Below are 27,403 nucleotides of genomic sequence, written 5' to 3'. Positions count from 1 at the left end.
GTAGCACCCTCTGGTGGCTAGTTTTTTAGTGCAGTTTAATTTTCATTAGGGATGTTTTGTCCCTTCTATGTTTAAAATAGACTAATTGTCAGATGAATGTAATATGCTTGTGAAGTGAGTCAATATGTGGAGGAACTCAATGTGTGCTTGCATTAGCTGCTAATGCGAGTAACTCCCTCAATATTAAGTGTTATTAGAGATTAGAGGTAGTTTATGTGTATTGCTGTTATGTACAAAAGCCCAATATTGTGCTTTTTTAGTATGAGCTCTTTTTTTTGTTTACAATATTGTGACCTTTTTTTAAATATCGTGATAATTATCGTATCGCAATATTTGGATATCGTTACATCCCTAGTAGGCGGGGTACACCGTGGACTAATCGCAGTAATCTTAAAACAGAGGATTCATTTAAAAAAATAACCTCGATTTTGATCAATGGCATGTGTCATTTCAAAACTTTACTGTGCTTTGAATGAGTTTTAATGATGATTCATCTTTCAATGCAATTTGCTTCTCTTTATGTATTTATTTATTTTAATCATTGATAAGCACTTCTTTGGTAACCCTGTTCCCATATGTACATTACGCATCACTATAATTGGGAAAGGGGAAAAAAAAAAAAAGAAGTTGTGTATTCCTTGTGGAATTGTTGTCCCAAGTGAGTGAACAAGACACCAAAAAAAAAATTAATAAAAAATGCTCCCTTGGTTTTTGGTGGTTATACTTTATCATGGGCATTTTCTTGGCAGCATATAAAAAGAAAGAATGAACGAAAGAGAAGAAACAATGTCAAACAGCATGACCTCAGTGTGTGTGTGTGTGTCTCTCTCTCTCACTAAGCCATCTCTGTACAGCAAAGGTCCAACCGACTGGCCTTCAGTCGTTCCGTATCAAAAGTTGGCGCTCCACAAAAAAGGTAACGGCTCGTCCATTTGTCTCTAATCGAGCGATAATAAAAACGCGAGTAAAAAGGTGATCAATGCACTCTTCTTTAGAAATGTCACACATCTTCGAATTGAGAGAGCACAGTTGGGTCCGAACGAACGAAGAGCGAAGCCTCCCTTTTCTTGCTTCCTGGTACGGGAAATAACAAGAGCTACTAGAAAACAAACTGGGAGGTCTTCTCTTGAGAGTCCCTGCTAAAGCCTGATACGCGAGGATTGGATCACAATATGAGCTTTAGTATGGCCATTCAATTCCAATGGGCCTGGAATCCAGAAAAAAAATAAGACCTGAACCCTATCAAGAATCAAAAGACTTGTCGGCATCCGGTACTGGCCAAAGGAGCTGTGAATCTGTGGGACCATGAGAAGGGAAAGGAGAGCCCCCTAAACCACCATGAGCCTCCTCTAAGTCCCTCTTACTGTCCATGATGGTTGTTTTGAGTCCACTATGGGCTAGTTCCTCTCTTGCACGAACACAGTTTCCTGCGGACAAAGCCCCGCCTCCTGAAGAGTGATGTCATAGTCCAAGTGGGTGAGCTTCCGCCGCGGGAAGTTGGTTACGAGTTCGAAGCATTCGTTGGGGTAACCTTTTGACTGGACGTGTCTCACCAGCGCCTTGAAGTCACAAAGTAATGTTAGACACAACAACAGGACCACAAAGACATTTCTATATTTTTTAAGCAAATTTTGTTACATTACAGCCTACAGCATTCCGCCGCAATATTGCAGTTCATCCTTTGCACCCTTGCTGTAATCATATTTAGGAATATTCACCTTACAAACTTTTTGGATATATGAACACCTCTGTGTTAGAACAGTTTGAGGATTTAAAAAAAAAAAAAAAAAAAAAGTATTTGTTATTTTTCCTCGGTGATACCTGACTGAGTGACGCAAAGTTTTACTGTGCTGTCTTCTCTGCTATCCACCAAATAAACGTAATCAACTCACATTAATGTGTAAAAAGTGAAAACGTTAATACGTTGCAGATGCACTGTATACATACGTCTCTAAATTATAATGCAGTGCAGTGACAATAAATGAAACTTGAAAAGTACTTTTTTAGACAACCAAAGACGATGTTGAGAAGAGTATCAATATAATAATTTTTGTTTTCATATTATTTCAATAAGGTGGACAACGCTTACCATAAGTTTTGCTTGAGAAGACAAGGATATTTGCTCTCTTTGTCCATCTGGGTAACGAAGCATCAATCTGGCCTTGGGACCTATGTTTAAAAAAAATAAAATAAAAATAAAAAAAATAAATAAAAACAAAAAAATACACACTTGCATGGGTGTACATTTCTTATTCTCCTTTTTGTTTTTTTTAAACATTTTATGTCACACAAATACAGCTATTGTTCACCGTTTGGGTTCCTCTGATGTTTCCTGAAGGGATAAGTGTTAGAATAAATGAGCTTTATTTAACTATGGAGAGAAATGCTTCACTGTTGCTTACTAAATATTTTAAAAGAGGCGGGAGATTCTAAATGTAATGAATAACCATCGAGAATAATGCTGCGTATATAACTGACCACAGGGTGGATGAGCTCAAGTTATTGCTCTCCAAGCAGGATAAATGCACCGATTTATTATAACAGCTTAACCGATTTTTGATGTGGTGATTTGGGGGAAAAAAAACAACAACAGCAGCAACTTAAAAAATCAGCATGTGTGTATACCATCCTCCTAAAGTATGGTACCTCCCTTTAGACATCTAATTAACCAGTTCAAACAGAATAAACAGCGCCTCATCGTGGTTATTTGGGTCCAACCGTTATTTATTATTATTTTATTTTTTTTAATATATATATAGTTTTGGCAGCTTAACGATGCATTCGGATGAATGGATGACGGAAAGATGAAGTTTTTTTTTAGCCAAGTATGGCGTATTAATTGCGGAGCACAACAAAACACGTCTGCATTTCAACAGCCTTCAGGCTTAACGCGGAAGTAAAAGAAAGAAGAAAAGTGTTTGCGCGCCTCACAGTGGCACAAGCGCAACATTACACATCAACTGAATACATAAGTCTACAGTTTAAGATGAAAAGAAGCAGCCATTCGCTGCTAATACTGTTGTCAAGCAACCACTCGAACGTTGCGTGCGCATGCGTATTACATAACGCCACAGAAGAGCTAAACCGTGAGCGCACAGAAGTGCGCTCAACCCAGCGCCCTCAGGTTAGTGGCACCGCCTCTGGTCACACCCACTGAAAGCCGAGAAGCTGGCTGCTCCTTCCTTTGAAATGTGGACATTTGTGTTATTCATAACCGCTTGTAAATGTCCACAAGCATTCACGGCAAAACGGATTCATTCATGGAAAAATAACACGGGAGAGTTGCCAGTTCAGCAAACTAATGCTACAACATACCGGTAGTCTCTGTTTTAACGTTATGCTACTTTTTCTTACGATAAAGCGTTATGCCACTTTTATGCCACTACATATTAAAATAGTGTAAAAAATGTCTGTCTGGCTCACATTGGTTGTACCACACTGCTTTTACTCGCCATGGCCAGTCGTTTCCATTCACAACATTTAGCGGAGCCGAAATTACAGCCCCTTCGAGAGAAAGATGTATGGCCTAGGCGTGGCCTGGTGCAGTTATTTACATAAAATTAACACACCCCTAAAACAGTCTGTTTGGAACAAAGTGTTTTTTTTGTGTTTGTTTTGGGGTTAGCAAAAATTTTACATCCAAAGTCAATTTTGACAAATGCATGTCACAGACATGTCTTTTACACATTTGACAACTATTTTAGTATGTGGAAAAGTAGAATAATATGGGACCTTTAACACTTGCAACAACAAAGAGATATGAATAACAGAACATTTGACTGTTTCACAATACTTTGTCCTCAAGCTCGTATCCCACTGAGGGGCTAACGTTTGCGAAGGGAGCGAATGTTGATTTCTTATCAGGGTTCGTTCAATGTCGCAACATTCGCTACACCTTCTCCTAATGTTCCCCCTAATGATTTTTCTTGTCACAAGGAAATTTTGAGAAACGTCTCGTGAACATTGCAATCTTGAATGAACACTGAAAACAAATCACCATTTTCCACCTTCGAAAACGTACACTCCTCAGTGTGATACGGTCTTAGAGTATTTGTTTAACTTTTCAACACATAATAATTGGCCTTTTTTTTTTAGGTGGGGGGCTTTGAATCTTTGTCTAATGTTTTAAGGCTATGTGTAAAAAGAATGGGTCAGCCAATGAATATGTTGGACCCTAGTTATTTTGTTTCAAAGTACTGTACCATTGTCTTGAGGACAGTCGTCTTCACAGGTCTTGGACGGCCCTGCACTGTCCGCTACCACTGCACACGAGTTCCCCCCGGGACCTGCATCCGGGTGGGACTGACGAGGCCCAGAGAGCGAGGGCTCCAGGTGGTTCTTTTTGCTCTCCTCCTTTTTGTGACTGTGGTTGTTTTCTTTAAATGGAGATTTCCGATGACAGGAAGACGTGCTATCGGGATGGAGACGAAGCTGGGCGGACCCAGCCGTGGGAGCTGCGGGGGGATGTTTGCTGGTGGAACTTTTCTCTTTCGGGGGTTCCGGCATTTCTCCGTCCGAACCGTCGACCGAGATGGGTCCCTCGCTGTCGGAGAAGGGCTCGGCGTCCGAGTCCTCCTCCGACCTGGGGGAGTCGGGGGCGTTGGGGACATTGGAGGACTCGTAGTGAGTTTCCTGTAGGGAGGCCCGGATGGCGGCCTCCAGCTGGCTGTCTTCACTGGCATCGATCAGACTCTCCTAGAACAGAAAACAAGAGTGCAGCTGTTCAAAACAAATCAAGGAAGAACAATAGCAAGGCGGGCGGGGGGGGGGGGGGGGGGGGGGGGTTGCGGGGTAGCCAAACTGTGTGATTCTCACCAAACTAAACTATCAAAAGAGAGGCCCTTGGTTTATGGCAGAGTTCTGTTGCCACAGCGTAACCCAGATTTGGATGCAATTTGAAACACACTGTAAGATATCACTAATGCAGTACTTCAGTTCAGTCGCTATGAAATTAATCTTTATGTTTGATTAACACCTCTAGGCCATAACAGCAAAGAATCCTTACAGTTTCCTCTCCAGCAGGTAAAATGCATGCGCTATAGGATTTAGGTCTGGGGGTAAACGTGGCCCAACAGTTCAATGGAATCTTTTGTTGGTTTGCAAGAGTTACTCCCTTTAGTCTCATATTTGTTGGCATATAAAATGCATGCTCTATAGGGTTGAAGTTTTACAATAGACTTGTCTCAAAAGGTCACCACAGCCTTTAGTGTTATGTTAATTAATCACATTAATTAATTAGTCAAATTAATGTTTTATGGCAACATTAGGGGTTCAAGATTAAAATTTGAGTTCAAAGACAGCATTTTTTTTTTTTTTTCAAATTACGGGATCCTTGTCACAGTTCAGTTTCTTGATAATGCAGTAGGCATAATAAGCGAAGTGTGCATTAGGTATGCGCATGTGTGAGGGAAAAAAACGAGGCTACCAACTACCCTATCAATTTGAATGGCGGAGATTAGATTGTCACCAGACAATCTGTGTCTAACTGTACACTTTAAAGCTTTCAAGTCAACTTCCCCGATGTCAGTAAACCACATGCTATGCATGTTAATAAAAAACAGCAACATTCCAGCCGTTGGAACGTTTCTATCAGAGCCGATTCCATTGGATCCAATTCATTTTCACTACGATAATAAAACCCTTTACGTCTAAAAGGGAAGTCAAGCGAGCCATCACACCACGTTAGCCAACTTCAAAGTAAAAGTCTACTAAGGCTATTTGCATTGCCGTCAATGGATTAGTTGGTACTTTATTTGGAAGATTGCCTTGTTTACGTTGAGTATGTTTCAGCTTCCTTGACATGTCTGAATGGTGTCGAGACGAGAGGAAGAAAAAAAATCCAGTATTATTAAAATGCTCCCATACATGCAACGTACACAAGGAGTTTCAAATTCCTCTGCTACAATTATAGTGAATGTGGACTGATCATGTTCGGTATCTAAAAAAAGCTTTAGATCTTTAAGTCCAACTCACGAAAACTCATGTGTTGCGTTTATATTTGTGTTTAGTGTAAGAGTCCTCATTATGAAGGGGGGACCAATAAGTGAGAAATGAAAGACGTACAGAGCGAGCCCGTTTGGCGGGCGGCGCGGGGCAGGACGGCCCGTCCAGCTGCCCGTGCTCAGCCAGGAAGCCGGTGGCCTGCTCCAGGAAGGATGCCACGTCCAGCTGGTTCCACTCCACCATTTTTTGCCCTAGCGGGATACACATGGCTGCGGGTTTCAAAACAGCTTTGAATCCCGGCACGTGTTTCACTCACCATACAAGACGGTAGGTGGTAACAAAACAAAGTTACAAACTTTTTGGTGATTTGTGAGGACACTTCAGTGGAATTAACTCACTGGAGCGGAACAGATTAACTACCTGCCCAGCTGTACAAGCCAGCGCCGCTCACAAGAACACTCACCAGTGCGAGGATCCAAGATGGAAATATATGGAAACTTGTTGAGTTTATAGAACTGGATGTACCGTTGTCCCTCTTCACTGTCATGATACACCTGCAACAAACGTTAAGATAAGGGATCCGCTCCACCACTGGAACTTGGCTGGAATCAGCCTACTGTAATGACAAACCGGTTTGTTCTGACAGCCTTCCAATTGCATTTCTGTTAGCAGCGCTGAGCGGTAAACAGCAAGTAAAAGCTGCGTACCTGCCAGAATATAAAATGTTCTCGAATGATGGTCTTCACGGCGTCGTTACTCCAAACGTCTCTGTTCAGGCACTGGCAAGCAAAATCTTGCACGTTCTGAATGTTGATCATCAACCATTTGTTCTCTAACTGGCCGCAGTCTTTTGCCTATTTGAGACGGTAACGACACAACACAAAGTCAAATTTAGATAACTGTATATTTGTAGAAAGGGAACATGATTCAAGTAACCAGCTTGCAATTTGGACGCAAAGGGGTGTGACATATCGACCATAACAATACTCATCATCATAACAGAAACTATAAGAAGTTGTCAAATTTCGAATTGTACAACCTCACAGGGCATGTGGATGCCTGAAAGTTAACCACTTTCCTGTTTACAGCACACCTGCTTTCCTCTGAGTGAAGGTCAGCGCACAGAATCAAGGCTTGTGCGGTGTAGTTTTGTAAGCGACTCCTCACCGTCTCAAAGCTGCCTTTGTGCATCAGCTCAATGGGAGGACGAAAAAGGTCTGCCAAGGTGCTCAGTTTCTTGTCCACTGTTCCACCGTTACGCAGCTCCTGTTCCTGGCGGACTGGAAAGAGAAGGAATGCGAGTGAGGGGAATTATCGTCAATGGGGGATTAGAAAAAATACTGTAGTAAACATGACTTGAGTGAGTTTAAGAGAAAGTCAACCAAAAACATTTCTTGGCAATAATATGTTATATGTGACCTCACTAGTGTAAAAATGACATTTTCATTAATATTACATTTGTGGAATATGAGTTATGCAGCAAAACCCAGCCATTTTTATCCATCTCAGGAGGCAGCCATTTTGCCACTTACTGTCGACTAAAGATGACATCACAGTTGCTCAGGGCTCAGGCAACGACCAATCACAGCTCACCTGCTTTCTCAAGCTGAGCTGTGATTGGTTGTTACCCGAGACTAGGGGTGGGCGATATGACGATATTAGATTGTTAAGGATCGTTAAGTGTTAAGTGTCTCATAAAGCTGAAAGATCGGCAAAATCGTCTGTAGGGCACATTTTATACAGTTCAACTTTATGCAAGCTCAAGATTGGTTTATGCTTGACGCATCCGTGAGGTCTCCCCCCCCTCCACTCCGCTCACACAAACACGCACACGAACTTACAGCGGGGCCGTGACGTCACCGCAGACAACGCCGTGGCACACGCCCATTTCCTTGTTTTAAGTGAGAAGAGGAAGAGGCGTCCGCCGGGCTTCGCCAAAGTCATAAAAATACAGTATATACAATAAATATAATATGGGTGACAAAATTAGCGCGTATCTCGTTAACTAAAAGTGCCTTTAACGGCACTAAATTTTTTAATGCTCGATTAACGACCGCTTCCTTATTTGGAAAGCCTCTAAGAGAATTCCAGTCGTGAAGCAGCAGAAACGTCCACGTCAAATGACCCAATAGAAATGCACTGTACTGCACTGGAGCTACAATACACAATGTTTCAGGGGCAGAATGTTCGAGTGGAGGAGCCGTTTGGACGGTGTAGCACTTCCACCACTTCCCTGCTTCGACAGAACGCACTCGGTAGCACCGGTGTTAGCGATTAGCACAGCATCATAGCTGCTACAGCTCTTCAAGAGGTGTTCCTCTCTCAACCCCATATGAGAGCCAAGAGCTGAATGGATGCCATCTTGTCACTTGGAGTGACTCCAAGCCACTTGATCTTTTGATGTGAGATGTATTTTGTTCAACAACTCCAAGAAAGTCTAACATCATCTTCTCTTTCGTTGCAGTAAAGCACCGTCGGGTGAAAGTATGATCATGTGTTCGCTTGAGAGTGGCATCACGGCGCATCCGGGAACTTAACAAAATAAAAGTGTCCGACGTTGTGAAAAGGAGTCACTATAACACAATTTAGCAGTAATAAGAAAGCTTAGTTGGCTTAAGATGGCTGTTTTTTTTCTTCTCTTTTATGGTTTTATATAAATTTTAAATAAGTTTGAAATATTACAAAAATGTTCAGAAATGTAAAGATTAGTCTAAAAATATATGTAAAAAAAAGAATTGTGATAAAATCGAGATCGTGATTTTATTTTTAAAGAATCGTGATGTGAAATTTTTACCATATATCCTACCCGAGACCGGAACAACTATGACATCATTTTCACTTGACAACAAGTGGCAAAATGGCCACCTTCTGATGTCTTATTATTTATTTGTATTTTAAATTTAAACATTATTGTATTTTAAATTTAAACATTATTTTGTTTTGTACAAAAAATAAATAAATGATCGTCCTACTGCTACAACATCAAGTTTTTGCCAACAAATAAAATAAAATAAATAAATACATAAATGAATATTATAAATACATATTATAGATGTTGTAAATTTTGTTCGGTCCAAAAGGAACTTACAGAATTATAGTGTTTCTATGTAATTGGTCTTAATATTTTAAATGCTTAACATGTTGTTCTTTTGAACAAAAAAAAAAAAAAAGTTTGAATAATCGTGATTTCAATTATTGCCAAAATAACCGAAATTATTGTTTTTTTTCTATAATCGAGTAGCCCTACTAGTGGGGCTGCATAAAACATATTTTTGTCAAGAATTTTTGGGGGAGTTGACGTCCTCTTTAAAGAAACCAAGAACTTTGCACTCTTGGCAAAATCCAAAATAAGATATATTCTTGTATAAAGGATTTAGCAGTGAGAATATTGCCATGAAAGATTATACTTGTAACTATCAAATATTTTAACACTCAATTATTTCACTCATTATTTATAAGAATAGATATAAATTAGATAGTTATTTTTATTTTTTATTTTTTTATTTTTTTAAATGTGAGGAGGTGCAAGTAATATTGTTGTCCACTTGAGGTCGCCATCCTTATATTCCACACTAAAATATCTGTCACTGTGTTTGTGTTGCCTTAAAAGTTGTTGCCTGTCCTGGTGAATGACGTGGGAGCCAGTGAATGCCAGTGTAGAGTTGGCTGTTGTGAGCTGGTTAGCAGCTGGCTGTTAATCGACAAACCGCCTGCCAGACATTATACCGTTGAGTGCCTGGGTGCCAGTTGTGGCAGCTTGTGTATAAATGTGCTTAATATGTGTTGATTTTCCTACTGTTTGTTCAATAATAGGAAAGCGCAACTGTGAGTTTTCTATCCTTTATCAAATTACTCACTAAATTGTTTCAGCCCTAAAGATCACTCACTTGTTTCTGTTTGGAAGTCTCTAAAGCCATCGAAAATGGATCGGGCCGGCCTCCTTCGCTTTGGCACTTAAGATTGATAAGACGCAAGAAAATTGCAATGAGTACTTGTAAGAATGAAGCGATAAAAAAATAAAATAAAAATACAATACAATACCTCCAAAAAGTGGCTCCGGCTCCACAAGTATGTCCTGCTTCTGGGGAATGGGTGCTCGTACTTCGCTGTGACCACACACAAGACAAAAAAACACTGACCATCCCATCACACAAAACAAAATAGTTTGAGGATGAGCACTTACTCTGAAGGCGGAACTCTACTGCTGGATGCTACCGAACCAGAACTCGTGCTGGGCTCCTCGGCCACCACGCCTCCGTCCAGAAACATTGTCACTGCCATTTCCAGGTTGTTGTTGCATGCTTCCAACATATGCTTCCCCACACTCTCCGTAGCCCCTAAGTGGCGTATTAAGGGAGACATATAATGCATTTTTACACAATTACACCATTTAAATCAGCTCATGAATGGCTTAATTTGTTAAAATAACTCAAAAGATTGATATTTATAGATATTTTTACAGCTCATTTGTTTGCCGTGGTGGAGTCAGCTTGTTTTCTGGGCAGGTCTGTCTCAGTGTGTGCCAATGTTGAGCCAAGCCTTCTTGAGCCAGACAACAAGCTCTTTGCACAAAGTCACCACTGGCTAATTTAAGAATAAAACAGTGCATCATGAGTTTATGCATATTAGTGCATCTCCTTTTGGTGTTCTTGCCAGAATAATGCACACATATGTACATACTTGCATCATTGTTCAAGGCTCGAAATAAGCGGTTTCACATTGCAGGTTTCAAGGCAAAATTTAAATTTTGCACGTCATTATAACACATTGAATATCAAAACTGAGACTCAATTGCCAGGGCTTTCCAAAAAGCTTCATTGGGCTGCATTGCTCACATCACCCACCACAGGCAGCTGGCGGTTCACTTACAGCTCGGTGCTACCTACGCACTAGCTAGCTAGCTAGCAATGAGCTTCATAACACTAAATAAACTAATATATGAAAGTTTAGTATTAAAGTATAAAAAAAGTAAAAGCAAAGTAAATAAATAAATAGATAAATAATTCTGAAGAAGGGCGAAGCCACGCTAATTGCTAAGCTAACCTAAGATTGACACAGCTAGCACATTTAAAACCGGTGCTTGGGTGACTGAGCGCACTTCACACAAACGTCTGGCTGCAACCGTGTGAAGCCAAGATCATCCAATTTAAGCGAATGATAGCGAATTGTTGATTTCTTGTCAGGGTTCGATGAAGTTCGTCGAGTTGACAACAAAAATCATTAAAATCTGAGGCAACTGTTTAACGAATGTTTGCGCACATTGAACAAACCCTGACGGGAGCACGTATTCGATACCATACCAACGCTCGTAAATGTAACCGTTTACATACATAAGGGTATGTAAACTTATGAGCATACTACATGGCGAGATAAAAGCATAATTGTTTTGATATTTTCAGAGGTTGAAGCTGACATGAGTAGAGATGTGCGTATGAATTTTGGTGACGATTCATATCATTTTTGTGTCAATAAGTGATGTTTAGCTTTTAAACATTTGCAGTTGTGTTCAAAGTTTACATACCACAAACTTTCAAACAAAACTGTATGTCTTTGAGCATAATCGGTGCCAAATGAAAAGATGTTTTATAAACATGAAAAAATAGTAAACATGAAGAGGAGCTGCCTAAATCTGTGTCAAAATTATTTTTCGATGAAAAAAATATAAATACGTCGCTGTGTCCTTTTGCTGCTTCTGTTTATTAGTATGTCATAACAAAAGGTGCACGCCTTCTGTCCTCTTTCATCTATAACTGCTTCAAACAACAAAGAGTATGTAGTAGGAATGGAAATTGTTGAATTCTTATTGTATTCTATGTTTTATGTTATGTTTGTTTTGTTGTGTTTCTGTAAAGGGCTTTGTGACAGCTATATAAATAAAGATGACTTGACTTAGTGACATAAGTTGCTTTGACTTCACTCGTCCACTAGATGTCCCTAATGTTACTTTCACTGAAGCCCCAAAGCTCTGAATTTGTTTTGACACAATTTAAAGGAACCACACAACTCTAATCTAACTTTCAACATGAAAATAACAAGCAAATTGATAAATGTCTAGACTGTTGACAGAAAACCTACTCGCTAAACAGAGCGGGAACAGGAAATTAATTATGGTACGCTATTGTGTATGTCAGTCAGGTGGTATGGCCTGTAAGTATATAAAAATAGTATACAAATAATATCAGTAAAGTTATTTATTTCCACAATGGAGTCCTGAGTTTTAATTTTGACTTTTCAGATATGCACAACAAATATTTTCAAAATTATTAACAGTATTTTTTTTATGGATGTGTGCTATATTGGGATTTTGAATACTAGTAGTGATGGCAGTAATTGCAATCTGACATTGGTGGTATTAACGAGGTAGATTAAATCAGTCAAGTCCCCATCTATGATATGATGGAAGCATATTGCTGCCATACCAGAAAAAAATGTGTCATGTTATAACACGATAAATTTCACATTGTACTGTTTAGGTTTGACCTCTACATTCGGCAAAACAAAACTAAGCAATTCCTCCTGGCTCAGTCACTAGCGGAGAGCTATAGACGTCTATTTTTTAAATCTTAAATTTTGTTGGCCTTATTTTCTTACGTTACTATCGTGTTACGTAGCACGTAACTTTGACTCACAAGACACAAAAAGACGACATATCTACATAGGGCTTTGAATTCAAAAGGAATTGTTTTGTTTTGCCGATTGCAAAAATGAAACGTTACATTCATCACGTGATACTGATACTTTATTTTCCTGTTGTGATATCAAGTAAGTTGCCAAGAATTTACAAGCAAGACTATGTGTTACTGTTGCACTTGAATATTTCCTGCACGGTAGTAGTTTCACACTTCCGTCCCTTACCGCGCATGCGCGTTCCAGTCTGCCAACATGGTGGCGCGGTAGCCCATCAAACATGTCTGCGTGAAATAAACTTTACACTTCTCTTGTATTTTTCATCGCGTGCATACGAGTAACCGTTTATGGGATGTACGGATCTCTAATGCGCTGGTAGAAAATCACACCAAGAACCGTGAGAGTTTAACATCACAGTCATCTTTTTAAAAGAGATGACTAGTAGCACAAGGCGATAATGATGAAGGCAAATGTTAGACCTCCATTCTGCAATTACGCACAACAGGAGATGTCTAAAAGTGCAATAAAAAGCAGCTATGTGCTCACGATTTGTAACTTGTAGTGATCGTCACTAAGCACTACGGAGAGAGGCTAAGTTGCTGTTGTCGAGGTTTAAGATTTAAGTTCCGCACCCATTCACCAGTGGAGAGTCTTTTAGTGGAGTTGGCCAGTTAACAAGGGCTGTGCTTTTTTTCTCCCCACTGACAGCGCAGGGGCACCAGCCACATTTAATAAAACTGCGCACGTATTTCCTTGTCAGTCCCAACACGGGAAGCTATTCCCGCACGCCTCCCAAACACTATCCTTCAAATTAGTCTGGAAACCAAGTGTGATTTTTACCTGTTATTGCTGTGAATTGTTGTATTAACCCGTTCACCCCCGGAGCCGAGGTGTCTCCGAGCGCCGCCATCTTACCGCCACAAACAACAACATAAATGTCGCGCATGCGCAACAAAACCTTTTTTTCCCGAGTGGCAAGACGTCACTTTACGCGAGTGGTGCATTGTGGGAGTTGAAGCCTTTACAGAAAAAGCAACAATAATACTATTTAACAACAAAGAAATTAGAATAATGTTGATATATTTCTTTTCAAATGCAAGGAGTAAATGTAAACAGTTGTCAGAAAAATGACAGCTTAAAAATCTATTTATGTACAATAACGAAGCATCTGTACTTTCCACCACTGTCCAAAATCCCAAATGAAAAGCAAAATCTTGTAGTAAGTAGTAGTACTATACATTTATTGTTGTTTGCATAATACATTCTATTTCAAGTTCAAAAACCCTGTGATGTAGATTATTTAAACAACAAATAGTATCTTTCAGTGACAATTTTAGCTCACTTGATCTGAACCACTTCATTCACTGGCAAAACACACACTGACTCTTTCAATCCATTATTTGTCATTGCAATTTCCTTAAAAGCAAGTGTAAAATAATATCTAAAAGGTGTATAACGTTTTAATTCCACAAAAAAAAACTGTTGCCTTAGCCATGACATCAAATGAACAAAGTATATCTTTTGAATGTACACATGGATCCAATCAAGTGCTCTCACTTATTTACAAGAGACCACCACACAAACAGCCCCTCAGCTTTTTTTTTTTTTAAGCTGACTCAGCTGTCAATAAATAATACAGAATGTGTCACTGCAGCATCTATAAACTCGTCATCCGGTCTCAAGAGCTTGAGGTAAACCAGTAAAAACCTATGTGAAGCACTCCAAACGAATCTGACAACGGAACAAACGAAAGAACCAAAGCGGTGATCAGTATTACAAAGAAAGAAAAAATAAGTTATTTGCCATCCGAGATAGAAACAGATGTTACATTCTTGTAGGCTTTATTTTACGACAGAGGTGTCACTCAGCCGTAAGATGGATGAGACGAGACTTGGGGGACATTCGTCGCGTTTTTCTGTAAATTATGTTAGAAACACACACATGAAATTTGCAAATAAGTTTGAAAAGCTGCATCTTCCGATTTAAAGGTTTAATGCCAAGTTTAGGAGTGTTTTGAGTAAGCTCAATTGCAGGCTATTCAGTGAGGGCATAAAGTAGCAACACTTAAGTCTCGTTTATTTATTTATTTTTTTTAAACGTATGTCAAAATTTAAAAATAAATTGAGCCAAGATACAAAGAAAGTAAATTCAAAAGCAGTATTGGACACGTAGTGGGGGAGGAAGGCAAAAGGTGGTTTAGAGCAAATGAAGAAAGGATGGAAACTAAATTGTAAGTAGGGAGTGACGGAGTTAGGGAAGGTAAAGAAAAAGAAAAAAAGAAAGAAAAAGAAAGAATCAAAGAAACAAAGAAAAGAGAAATAAGGAAGGAGGGGAAAAATGAAAAAGCACCTCTGAAATTGAGGGCGGTGAGGACCACTTTTAAAGTGTATACGGTACCTACTTTTCGTCGAGCTTGTAGTACAGTGCTACCTTGACTTATGACTAATTAGTTCAATTTACTCTCACTTCAAATAATGTTTCGCAGTGAAATGAACTGCTATTAATCCATTCCAGTCACCAAAAATAAGCACAATTTGTTACACCTAATTTTAGTAAAACAACTAACAATGTACTGTTTAAACAATTTTAAAATGTAGTATTTGTGTTGTGTGCCTTGGAGGGGCGTGGCCTATTGATTGACATCGCAAGCTCGAGTTGATAAAGGCCTAGCTTGAGTGTGTGAGCATCTGGGCGCAAGTCATTTTTGTATTTGACTATTTGTCCCATTCAATACAACAGTTTATTGGCAACCATGGCTCCCCTTGCACCTAATGTCTTGCAATATGTTTCCTTAACTGCCCCCATGGTGGAGCTCACTCGTAACTCAAATTTTGTCTTGCAAAAAAAAAAAAAAAAACACCTACTACCTGGTACACACATTTAACCCCAATTTGACCCTTCCTGACCAAGGACGTCCAACACGATTGTCCCATTATCCTTTGGTCTGAGGTGTGTTGAGGATTTGCCCCGACGTGTGTGTGGGGAAATCCGACTACTTTCAAGCCATGCGACTCTGGATTGTCAATGTGAATGTTAATTCAGATCAATCATGGAAACGCCCTGACAAAGAAGGCAATAAAACAAGCGGTGGTAAAGAAAACAAAATATGTCCTACCCAATATTGTTTTTTGTATTAATGTGGGTGGAGTTCCCAAGATTGCAAGAAATATTTTCCAAAGCAAGAGTTTTTTTTTTTTTTTTTGTCGCCGTAAGCATTTTAGGCCTGGTACACACCATCAGGATTTTTCACATCTTAAAACTAAGATTACTTTATCTGTGACAGGCCCCAACTATGAAGGTGAAAAAAAAATAATAATAAAAAAAAAAAAAATAATAATAATAATAATAATAATAATAATAATCAGGCACTGTACAGTTTTGACTGTATTGTGAATGGTCTGCTCTAATAACCTCAACACACAGCACCAACACATTAAGATTATGTTTTTCTGTTCTACTATTGATTTCGAAATGTAGTCCTCAGGGGCAAGAATGTGTCACACGTGATCTGACAAAAACAAGTAAAGGCGTCTTGACACTTGCACGATTTTGTGGCACGTATTGAAGTTGTGCCAGTGTGCGAACTAGTTGTAAAGTGGCGTGTAGTGTGCGTAAACCCGTCGTGACTGCGTGCCATGTCGGGGCAAAAATTTTTAAATGTTCAATATTTTTGTCATGACAAAATTTCGCAACCGGGTCGTGAACTATGCGCAGACTGTTTGTGAACTCGTCGTGACGATGCGGGAAGGATGCACGCCAATGCGTGGCAGTGCGCGCCTCGGATGGGCCCTCCCCGGCACCGGCGACGCGCCGAGAAGACGATCAAACTTGACTATACTAGAGGGAGTCGTAACAAGGTTTCCGTAGGTGAACCTGCGGAAGGATCATTACTGGAGAGAGAGGGCGAGCGAGCCCGCGCGGGAGGAGGTGACTTCGAACGAGAGGCCGAGGAAAAAACGTACTGTTGCCCACATTAACTCGTTTGCTCCCAAAAACGTATACCGGTATATAGGTTATATTTTAAATGTTTTAAGTGTCCCAAAGCCGTATTTATATGTTGTTGTTTTTTTAATGCTACCGCATACAGAAGGCTTTGATGCAGGCTCTCAACTGCAGTGAACGGGTGGAAAAATGGTAGTAATTACAAAAACGGCCAGCAGGTGGTGGCAGGGTATAAGAGATCAACCAGGGCCACGTTGAAAACAAGCTGTTTCCCATATTTGGGAATAATGAAACAGATAGAAATATACTTTTTCCTAATGAAATAAGAGACACTAATCTTTCTTTTGGTAGGTTCCATGTTCATATAGCAAAACAACACAATATTCTTTGGGACATACAAAATCAATCAAAATCCAGTATTAGTATTTAAGCTTGTCAGCCCGACCTGGTTTGGATCCTATTATAGGGACAAATGCACTCTTAATTTAACACACCTCAGGTGAAATGATAATCTTAAACCCCGTTTCCACCAATGGTATCTATCTACTCTACCCAAAAATCTACCCGGCTCTACTAGCTTTTTTTGGTACCTATTACTTTGTGGTTCTAAAAAAAAAAAAAAAAAAAAAAAAGTGCCAGGTCCTAAAATGTGACGTAAATATTTTGGTGACCAATGATTGGTCCAAGACAATCGTCATCAACGAACTTGGACTCTTGAGGAGGTGCAAACCTTTTTAACATTATTAGCTGATGAAAATGTGTAGAGGCGGCTGGAGGAACAAAAAGGTGTTTGTCAGGTGTGTGCAGTGCACGCTAACTACGGTTGTTTGTACAGGGGTGTCCAAACTTTTTCGTTTGAGGGCCACATACAGGAAATCAGAATGACGCAAGGGCCACATAACGTTGTGATGAGAAATTGTGTTTAGTCATAAAAAATGTACTAATATGTATTTGTGTTTTTGCATATCTAGAAAAATGCTAAAGTACATAAACCAATTTATTTGTAAAAGTATTTTTTGACACCCTCCTTTCTGACTTTGACCATCTCCAAACATTTTTTATTCATTTTTATTTTATTTTAACCGTGTTAAATGCCAATTTTAGTATATGTCGCGGGCCACTGAAAAATAGATGGCGGGCCGCAAATGGCCCCCTGGCCGTAGTTTGGACATCCTGCTGTAGCATGATGTCACTGGCGGGGTGAAGAGGGGCTCCCGGATGGTGGCAGTGGAGAAACACAGTTTTAAAATGTAGTTTTTTTTAGTGTAAAACCAAGTAGAATAGAGTAGAGCAGAGCAGAGTAGTTACCGTTGATGCAAACAGCGATTTAAAGGACAATCTCGTCAGGGGACAAAAATTGCCCAAATGCCTTAATGTGTATACCCGGCAAAAGTGACAAGGGTCAAATGTAGGTCAAGTCAAGGTATCACTGTATTTTGATTTGGTGAGTGATCCCTCTTCCCTTTTAATTCTTCCATAATGTGACAAATTGGTTGCATGATCGACAATAACAAAGTGATGGATTGATGTTATTTCACAGTTCATCTCCAGTGCCAGAAATAAAAGTTTCCACAACTTGGATGGTGTTGCGAATGAGCGCATACGTGGGTGACATTAGTGTTGCACTGCATATGATGTGTCTGGAGACAGGATTTGCTGATAGCAGTGAGTGGATGTGCAGGGGGACGTGGGGGTAACACTGAAGTGGACGTATACCGTACTGCATGTTTAAAAGCGGATGAAGGTGGCGTCGATCTGGCGCACGCTGGGCAGCGCCAGCATGATCTTCCGCCGGTACTGCGGGTCCTGCTGCAGCGGGTTTCTCTCTAGGTAGACCGTCTCCAGGGATTTGGCGTTCTTCAGCTCGTCCAGATCCGACCAGTTGTCGATTTGGTTGTCGTTCATCTGAGGGGAGTCACAGTGCTTGTTTAGGACATTTGCAACTTTTTTTTATTTTTATTTTGTGCCGTTTCTTTATTAGGTGGGAGTCTTATCAGCGCTGACTTAGGTTGAGATGTGAGGCTCGGTCACTGGCCAATCACAAGGCACATCTAAATTAATGCGCATCAAGGTTTTCATTAGAATTAGTTTTAAATTTCATTTCGACTTTCATTTCTTGTTTTCTTTTTTAATTCAGTTAGCTTTCTTAGTTTTTAAGAGCAGGCTTTTGTTTTTTAACGATGAAAGCTCATGTATTCAATTAACTGACAAAGATGAAAACAAAGGACATTTTTGCTATAATTATTAGGGATGCAACGATATCCAAACAGTACGATACGATAGTATCACGATATGAAGGTCACGATACGATAATTATCACGATATTGCGGGGAGGTTGGCGTTACAAAAAAAGGCCACAATATTGTAAAAAAAAAAAAAAAAAGACAATATTGTGCTTTTGTGCTTATAAACAACCTACAATCTCTAATAACACTTAATATCGAGGCACTTGCTTGCTCATGCAAGCACATGTTGAGCAGTGTTGCCGGTAACGCGTTACTTAGTAACGCGTTACTCAAAAAAGTTGCTTTCTAAAGTAACTAATAGTCTAACGCGTTACTTCATTCTACAAAGTAGTCTGATTAAAGTTACTGTCCAGAGAATCAATGCGTTACTCCACATTTTCATGACGAAGACAAACTATCTCACTGTTGTAACAGTCACAAACAACTACGAAGATGAGGCAGAAGTCATTGATCACCACACTGAATTCAGCCATGGTCTGGTCATGAATGGTTTGCACATTCAAAACAAAAGTGATGATACTTTTACTACTAGTTTTATTAACCAACAGGCACACAACACAACAAAAAAAGTGTGCATTATGGACCATAAAAGTGGTAAAAAAAATAATTTATTTCCATCCTCAACTGGTCCGTGAAGCATTATGGGATGAGGTCGTCTCCGCCCTCTCGCCAGGGGGAGTGACGTCAGACAAGTTACGTTTTCAGTAGGGGTGGAACAAAAAAACGATTCGACCGAACCATCGTTCGTCAAGGGGAGCTAAACGACCGTATCGGTTGCGAGTGAGGCTTTATGGTTTTCATAACAATAGCAAGAGTTCTGCGCCGTGCTCTACTTGTTTTGTTTACATTTCAGTAGCATCACCATTCAAGCTACTTCCGTGTTTCCGTGCTCGCGACACGGCGCGCGCGCGCGCAACGAGTGACAACATACAAATGGAGACAGTTAGCAGAAGCCGGTGCCGTACGTCTCGGTATTTCCCATGGCTATCGAGTCCTCTCGGTGCACTTGTGTGTCCCGGGCCGGCGTTGGTACTGCGCGCGAGCCAAAAAGAATAACTCCCGTGACGATCCAATGCATGGATTCAAACGACACAGGTATGTCCCACAGCCAACACACCAGCTAAGCTAAAAGCACACTGCAAGTATCTCATTTCTCAGTTTGTGGCTCCCTGTCAATGTCTACAACTAGCATGAGCAGCAGATAGGAGAACTGAGACGTGCCCGCGATTACGACAGCCCAAAAAACAAAATATAAACAGTAGTGATTCTGTGGTCATCATCGTGTCTCAGATTAAAAAAACAAAAAAAGATGTCATACATTAACCAAAAATGAAAGTGTTGACAAAAGAAAAAACAATCGTTAAATACAAAAATTGTTGATTAAAAAGGGAAATGAACTTTTGGAAATATTTTTGCATATATTAAGTGGTTAAAATGTGTTTGATAGATTTATTGTTCCATAAGGTGGCTTCATATTTCTTTTGGCTGGACGGTAGGTTTATTTCATGTCTTAAATTTATGTTTCTGAAATACTTCACAATGTGCAAATATTCTGTTTAATTGTGTTGGTGTCTGTCTAAAGGTTAAATATTTATATTTAACATTAAATTATCAACCTTTTGTTTTCCTGATCCTTATTTTGAAGAGAAAAAACAAACAAACCAAAAAACAATTATAACTGTCAATAACTACTAATAAATATTTAAACTGATACATGTGTACACACTGGAATAGCGGAACAAACAAACAATAGAGGAATTTAGTGGATTTTCATTTTCAACCTGGATAGATTTTTATTTTTTGTTTTATAAAAAGTATTTACGTTACAAGAAGTCAAGAGAGACTGCCTATTTTGTTTTTCATAAAAATAACCTTTATTTTCATGTTAAAAATGCACTTTCAATAAAGTATTTGGAACTCTGTTTCTACTGCATTATTTTTATGTTGAGATGGTGTTATCGGCAGCTGCTGAAAGTAACTAAAAAAGTAACTTTTAATCTAACTTAGTTACTTTTAAAATCAAGTAATCAGTAACGCAATTTAGTTACTTTTAAAACCAAGTAATCAGTAAAGTAACTAAGTTACTTTTTCAAGGTAACTGTGGCAACACTGATGTTGAGTGTGTGCTCCACATATTGATTCGGTTTATATACATATAAGGGCCAAAACATGCCTTGTGAAAATTAAATTGCACTAAAAAACTAGCCACCAGAGGATGCTAGAACTGCACAAATGGAAATCAACCTGACATTTTTTTTTAACGGATGTGCTGCTTTTAATATCGCAACATGACGACGATGATATATTGTGGCAGTTTTAATATTGTGAAATCACAATATTGTCGTTATCGTTAAATCCCTAATAATTACAGTGAGTTTTATATATATTTTCAGTTTTTATATTCATAAATATTTTAATTTTTAGTTTATTTTAATAATGATATATATTTTTTCAATTATAGTTTTAATTATTTCACATATTGTTAACGATAACTTTGGCAAGCCTTCACAATCACACTTCTAGGCAATTTATTAAACTAGCACAGCTGAAGCTAATCCTAGGTGACTTTGGGCTAGAGGTGATGGATGTACATCCTGGAGTGGTCGCCAGTCAATTGCAGGGCATATAAAGACAAACAACCATTCGCATCAATAGACAATTTAGAGTCTTCAATCAAGGAAGCAAATCTAGAGCACTTCCCCAGACTGGTCACCAGCCAATCACAGGGCACGTATAGACAAACAAGCATTCACATCTAGGATCAAATGAAACTAACATTTTTTATTTTTTTTTAAAGGAGGAAGCAGAGGCAAAATGATGCAGCAATTTGAAGCACAAATCTCTGAATTGTTATATGACGACTGTAAATTGTCCACACATTGGGGATACAAAGTCTACACACCCCTGGTCAAATACCAAGTTTTTGTGATATAAAATAAATAAATAAATAAATAAATTCAACGTGTATCCTTCCATAAATGTGACCTTTAAGTTGTAAAATTCTATTTAAAAAAAAGGACATCTTTTCGACAGGGGAAGTTAAACAACTGTGGTTGCACAAGTGTGCACTCACTCTTGTGATCAAGAATGTGCCTGTGTTCAGAGATATTCACATTCAAGCTCATGTTAAATGGGAGTTGGCACACACCTGCCATCATTTTAAATGACTATGATTAACTCCAAATAAAGTTTCGATATTCTACTCGGCTTTTCCTGACATTTTTGGAGTAATCTCTTATAGCACAAGCCATGGTCGGGAAAGAGACATAGCATGAGTGTCCAGAAGACATTATAAAAATGAAACATTTAAACACTTGAGTCCTACCCAGAACTCTTGTAGCTCTGTTAGATGACTGATGTTCTCGATCTTCTTTACTCTGTTGGCTGCGATGTCCAGAGTCGTCAGCTTTTTCTGACGGGAGAGAGAAAGTGGTGCGAGGTAATACTGAAAACACTTTGCAGCTGCTGTTTGTTGATGTGCACAATGGACACGTTCTTGCGACTCACATTGTTTTCCAAGCCCTCAATGACCTCGATGCCATTGTGGCTCAGGTAGAGCTCGCGTAGGCTGACCAGGTTCTGCAATCCTTCCATTTTAGTAATCCGATTACTCTGAACGTAAATACAAAGAAGTTGGAGGAAAATATGACTTTCGTTTAAAGGGATTTGACTGTTTGCCATGGTGTTTCCATTGATTAATTTCCATTAGGTTTACTCAACTCAACTCAACTTTATTTATATATGTGAAATCCTTTGCAAAATATCTCCCCTGTAAGCAGTCCGAGCCTAAAATGTACTGTAAGAACCACTATGTCAGTATGAGTACCTGAATGCTTAACACAGTCAGGCTGTGTAAGCTGTCCATATTCTGCAGCTTGGTGATTTTATTGGTGCCAAGGAATAAGCTTTGCAAAGACGTGAGCATATCCAGGTTCTCTATGACCTATGAACACAAATAAAGAATCATGACTAGGACTTCTTGATTAACACGTTTTATAAGCCTGACGACAAACGTACTCGAATGCGATTGGAGCCCAGCTCCAGCATTTCCAGACAGGGGAAGTTGCCCAGGTTGGCGATGTTGCCGATTTTGTTGTGAAGCAGAAAAAGTTTCTTCAGCCGCGTCAGTTGTTCCAAACCTTCCACCTTCCTCAGAACGTTGAAGGAAACATCCAGCTGCCTGCGGTTGAGCCAAAAAGACAGATGAAGAGCTTGTTGCATTTGAAAAATGCCATTTTTCTGATCCAGTACCATACAAAAACAAAAAGCCCATGCCACAGTATTTTACTGTATTAAAATAAACTTAAAAAACAACTAAAGAGAACAAAGAATTACAATTCCGGGTTGTGCATCATGATGTCATGCCTCAACACCCATTGACATTTTGCTGCTTTTTCTGGTTTGTGTGCCTTGGCCACCAGGGGCCAGTATAATAGTCATTTAAACAGAAAAATGGTCACAACAAAATTCAGAATTTTTCACAGAGAATTGCAGAAAATATTGTTATATTGTGTGTCTAAATGTGTTACTATGGAGAACCCAAACTTCAAAAATAATAAATAAATAAAAGTTCCTTATAAATTACACAAATAAAAAATAAAATAAATTTGAAATAATACAAAAATAAATATATAAATACAGTATAATTAGATATCAATTATTAAATAAAAACACTGCTATCATATTTATTTTATGCTGCAGACATTGTCAGCATGAAATGCTACTTCAATGAGCAAAGGCTAACAATTCACGGACACACACAACAACAGACCATGTTGTTAACAGGAACTTGCGTGAAGTTGTCGAGCAACTAGACATTCAAGTCGCAAGTTCTGGCGACAGTGGACAAGTTGGTCGTTAATGGAGCTCTCCATGCAAGCTGTTGAGACTTCTTTGTTCGCCGACCGTGAGTGAGAGAACACACTCCCCTGTCGAAAGGCTGTTTGCGGCGCCAAATAGTCCAAACCCAAGACATGCTTAAGACCGCCATCTCATTTGAATAACATTTCAAGACACATTTCATGCTGACAGCATCTACAGGATGAAATAATTATGGGCAAAGCGTTTTTATTTCTTGATTGATATTTAATTCTATTTATCTTTGTATTCATCCATCCATCCATTTTCTTGATCGCTTATTCCTCACAAGGGTCGCGCGGGTTGCCAGCCAAATTGCAGGGCACACAGAGACAAACTATCTTTGTATTTATTTCCACAATAATTTTGTGTTTATTTTGTTATGTAGTTCTTTTTTGTTATTTCTATTTAAATGTATATTATTTTTTTGTATTTAATTTCAGAATTATATTTTTAGATGTGTGTATTTAATTTTTATTTATTTTGGCAATTTTGTTCAGCAATAGTCTGTCTGAATGTGACTACACTGTGTTTAAATGTCACTTTCCTAAACTACTGCTAAATCAATGCTAGTTTTGTTCTCCTGCCTGTATGGCATTTTGGATTGAGTTTTAACATGAAGCTAGCAGAATTTGATGATAGACTTTTTTTTTATAGACAAAGGCTATATGGCCTCAGAAAATGAAGCTTCTTCCCTCATTTCAGTATAATTCCTTGGCCACTTGCTACCACCAAAGTAATGTTTTGATATTAGACATGGCTTTGGCCTGAGTGCAAAAACAATGAATTGCAAGAATAGGCTCCCCCAGAAAAAAATGACTAAAGGCAAATTTACAAATGCTTATCTGCAAATATTCAGGGGTTCACTGTATACAATTAAAATCCCAACTTACTCCAACTGCGTGAGCTTGTTCAGATTCTCCAACTTGCGGATTTGATTGTCATACAAATCAAGTTCTCGCAGTGAGCCCAAGCTGTCGAGATTTTCAATTTTTTTAATCAGATTCTGTCGTAAGGAAAGAGTCTGTGTGGACAGAGAGAACAAAGGATTGTTAATATTTAAAATGGCTTTTTTTTGTGAGTTATTATTTAATTTCTAAGATCTCACTTGCCAAATGTATCAGACTTACTTTTGCTTTCTGTAGCACTTCCAGTCCTTCAATTTTTCCAATGCGACAGTGAACAAGGTCAACATCCTGTAAAAAGAAAATTAAAAAAGTAAAAATTAAAAAAGAAAAAACAGTCAGGTAGTGTCACATTGCATCTCCAAAACCATTATTTTTCAGAAACTTTCAGGAAAAAAAAAAAAAAAACCTCACCTCCTCTTCCGGGTCCAAGGTGATGGTGTCCATATCAACGGGAGACTCCTCTTTATCTAGATGGAGTGAAATGATAAGATAACACAACATCCATTAACTCAAAGGCCAAAGAGAGAAAGAGACTTTAACGTTCATCCAACCCTGGAGAACAGGCCCAGAAACACTTCTTGCTGCCCCTGATTGGGTAATCATGTTAGGATAACATACTTGTGGCGGGAGGCTGATTTGGGTCCATGTCGCCATTGATGCTCTTCCTCCTGGTCTCGTCGTCGCCCGACTCCTCGGATTCTCCCCTCCGATCCACTACAAGTCAAGCACACAAAATGAAATGTAATCCAAATGTATGTATAAAGCGCATTTAAAAGCAACAGGGTTGACCAGAGGCGAGTCTAGGATCAGAAGTTTAGGGGTGCTATAAAGACGTTTAGGGGTGCTTGGTTGCTACAAAGAACGGAGGTGGGGAGGTAGTTTACTGCGGTTTTGGGGTACTTCCTGCTCCAAAAATTGCATGGGAAGTCAGTGAGTAAATCAAACCTAATAAACATTATACAAAGGCAAGTAATATATAAACATACACATCGACAGTATGCATGTTTCTGGAGTAAACCAGCTCCCCACAGTTTACAGTGAGAACACAAATGGACCTTGGACTAGTTTGTTTTCTGACTATAAATTGCTCGTCTGTAGTTCGTTATAAAAAGAAGATATACATTAGCATACACATCAAAAAAGAAATGCTCTTGAATCTGCAAAATAATAATATTGCTATATAATATTGCTATATAATTGTTTGCTATTAATAAAGGTTGTCAATTGACATGTTCTAGTATGGTCATTTTGTTTCTACAATACATTCCGGATAGGGAGAGACGGGAAAGGTTGGGCCTCCAAATAAAAATTCGCTTTAGTCAGGGACAGCCCTGCACAGCCTGGTAAACAATTTTGGCCGATAGCAATGACATAGTACAAAGGAAAATACACCATGTCTGTTAGTCGTTACAAATGACTTACAACAACAATCTGACCCGATTCGTGGGTGTGCTCTCATCATTCCGTAGCAGTCTGCTTTTCAGTCCGCCGTTCACGTCGTTAAACTGCCATACATACTGAGCGGTTTGAAATAATTTGTAGAAGAACGTTAGCCACATCACTACCTCCCCGGTACGCGCTGACCTGTCACGCCGGGATCGGACATGGATTTTCGGGGACAACGTGGTCCAGGTTTGGCATAAACCAACGACGTCAGCCAGCGAGCCTTGTTGTTAGCACGTTAGCTAGCAAACGTGGGCTAGACATCTGTTATACACTCGTAAACGACACTTCAAATTCATTCACTCATGGGGTTAAAGAGTCGCTCGTCGTCATAACTGACATTCAACCGGGATGCTGGTGGAGACAGGGCGACGGCGTTTCGATATTTACTCACCTTCCATTTCTTGCGGCTCTACAGCGGAGAGGGAAGCCATGTTTCCTGTAAACACTCCTGGCAACGGCTCAGCCAATCAGAGGTAAGGGATGTACATACGACGGCACGTTACAAGCTGGCGCCAGACACACGCGAAGTACTGTACAGTGATAAAGATTAATCAACAAAGAAAAACAGTGGATTTTTTTTCCTCTATGATGCTTCAATTGTGTAATATCCAAAAATGGATTACCTGTTTTCATGTGAAATGTCTATTTTATTTTTTTGTATCGTGCTATCTTTAAAATCAACAAATATGCAAATATGTTGTCAAGTAACAACGCAAAATATCTTGAAGGTAAATATGTGTTGAATTGTGTCAATAAAAGCATATATTAAAAAGCATATATATATAAAAAAAAATAAAAAATAAAATACTGTACACTGCTTGGCACCCATGAATTCACATATTTGCGGATTTGTTTCTCCCAAAAATGTTCAATATTTGTCAATGATTTATATATATATATATATATATATATATATATATATATATATATATATATATATATATATATATAGAGAGAGAGAGAGAGAGAGAGAGAGAGAGAGAGAGAGAGAGAGAGAGAGAGAGAGAGAGAGAGAGATGTGGCAGAATAGATGCCCCTTACCACAAGGGGGCAGAGTGCCCCTAATTAAGCAGCCATTAAATTGTGGAGCCGCGCAGGGTATCTCCTCCCCACGCCGTGACCTTGCCATTGTGCGCTCCGTGTGGCACTACTCCGGGTCATACTGTTGTCTTGGCTTTTTAACATCTTGTCCTGTGAATGTTTAAACTGCGTGCCTTTTAGTTGTGAAGCTTGTTTTGGACTCCTGGGGTGCAAGTCCCCAGGTGGCGTTGTCCCCCACTAACTATGCCACAATCTGGCGTTGTCGGCAGGATCCACTATTAAAGGACAGATGTGATTTCCAAAAGAGAAAAAATAAATAAATTCTTATTGTTGGTCTATTTTTTTTTATTTTATTTTGTGTGTGTTGAGTATTTTATTAGCATAAGCCAAGAC

At 39.2% G+C, this 27,403-nt stretch overlaps 2 protein-coding genes across 3 annotated transcripts; both read right to left on the bottom strand.

Moving 5' to 3' along the window:
• Window positions 1-704: 704 nt before the first annotated feature.
• Window positions 705-13,550, bottom strand: ubxn7 (UBX domain protein 7). Its single transcript, XM_077525807.1, has 11 exons — window positions 13,411-13,550; window positions 10,127-10,280; window positions 9,985-10,049; window positions 9,831-9,896; window positions 7,111-7,223; window positions 6,651-6,797; window positions 6,407-6,497; window positions 6,064-6,194; window positions 4,203-4,695; window positions 2,090-2,169; window positions 705-1,559 (listed from the first exon to the last, which is right to left on the bottom strand). Exons 1-11 carry the CDS (start codon window positions 13,514-13,516, stop codon window positions 1,398-1,400), a joined length of 1,608 nt encoding a protein of 535 aa, XP_077381933.1. The 5' UTR covers window positions 13,517-13,550; the 3' UTR covers window positions 705-1,397.
• Window positions 13,551-13,790: 240 nt separating this feature from the next.
• ppp1r7 (protein phosphatase 1, regulatory (inhibitor) subunit 7) lies at window positions 13,791-26,477 on the bottom strand. 2 transcript variants are annotated; one of them, XM_077525809.1, is made up of 10 exons: window positions 26,361-26,477; window positions 25,142-25,237; window positions 24,935-24,990; window positions 24,746-24,811; window positions 24,509-24,639; window positions 22,776-22,938; window positions 22,585-22,701; window positions 22,266-22,370; window positions 22,084-22,170; window positions 13,791-18,417 (listed from the first exon to the last, which is right to left on the bottom strand). In XM_077525809.1, the coding sequence occupies exons 1-10, from the start codon at window positions 26,398-26,400 to the stop codon at window positions 18,241-18,243; spliced, it is 1,038 nt and encodes a 345-aa protein (XP_077381935.1). In that variant the 5' UTR covers window positions 26,401-26,477; the 3' UTR covers window positions 13,791-18,240. The 2 variants fall into 2 exon arrangements, with proteins under 2 accessions (XP_077381935.1, XP_077381936.1); XM_077525810.1 differs by lacking the exon at window positions 26,361-26,477 and adding an exon at window positions 25,946-26,253.
• Between the last annotated feature and the right edge of the window lie 926 nt (window positions 26,478-27,403).

The sequence above is a fragment of the Festucalex cinctus genome, chromosome 1 (assembly GCF_051991245.1).
Source record: "Festucalex cinctus isolate MCC-2025b chromosome 1, RoL_Fcin_1.0, whole genome shotgun sequence".
Classification (NCBI taxonomy): Eukaryota; Metazoa; Chordata; class Actinopteri; order Syngnathiformes; family Syngnathidae; genus Festucalex; species Festucalex cinctus.
The sequence above is the reverse complement of the archived record's forward strand: the minus strand, read 5'-3'. Positions and strand labels throughout refer to the sequence as shown.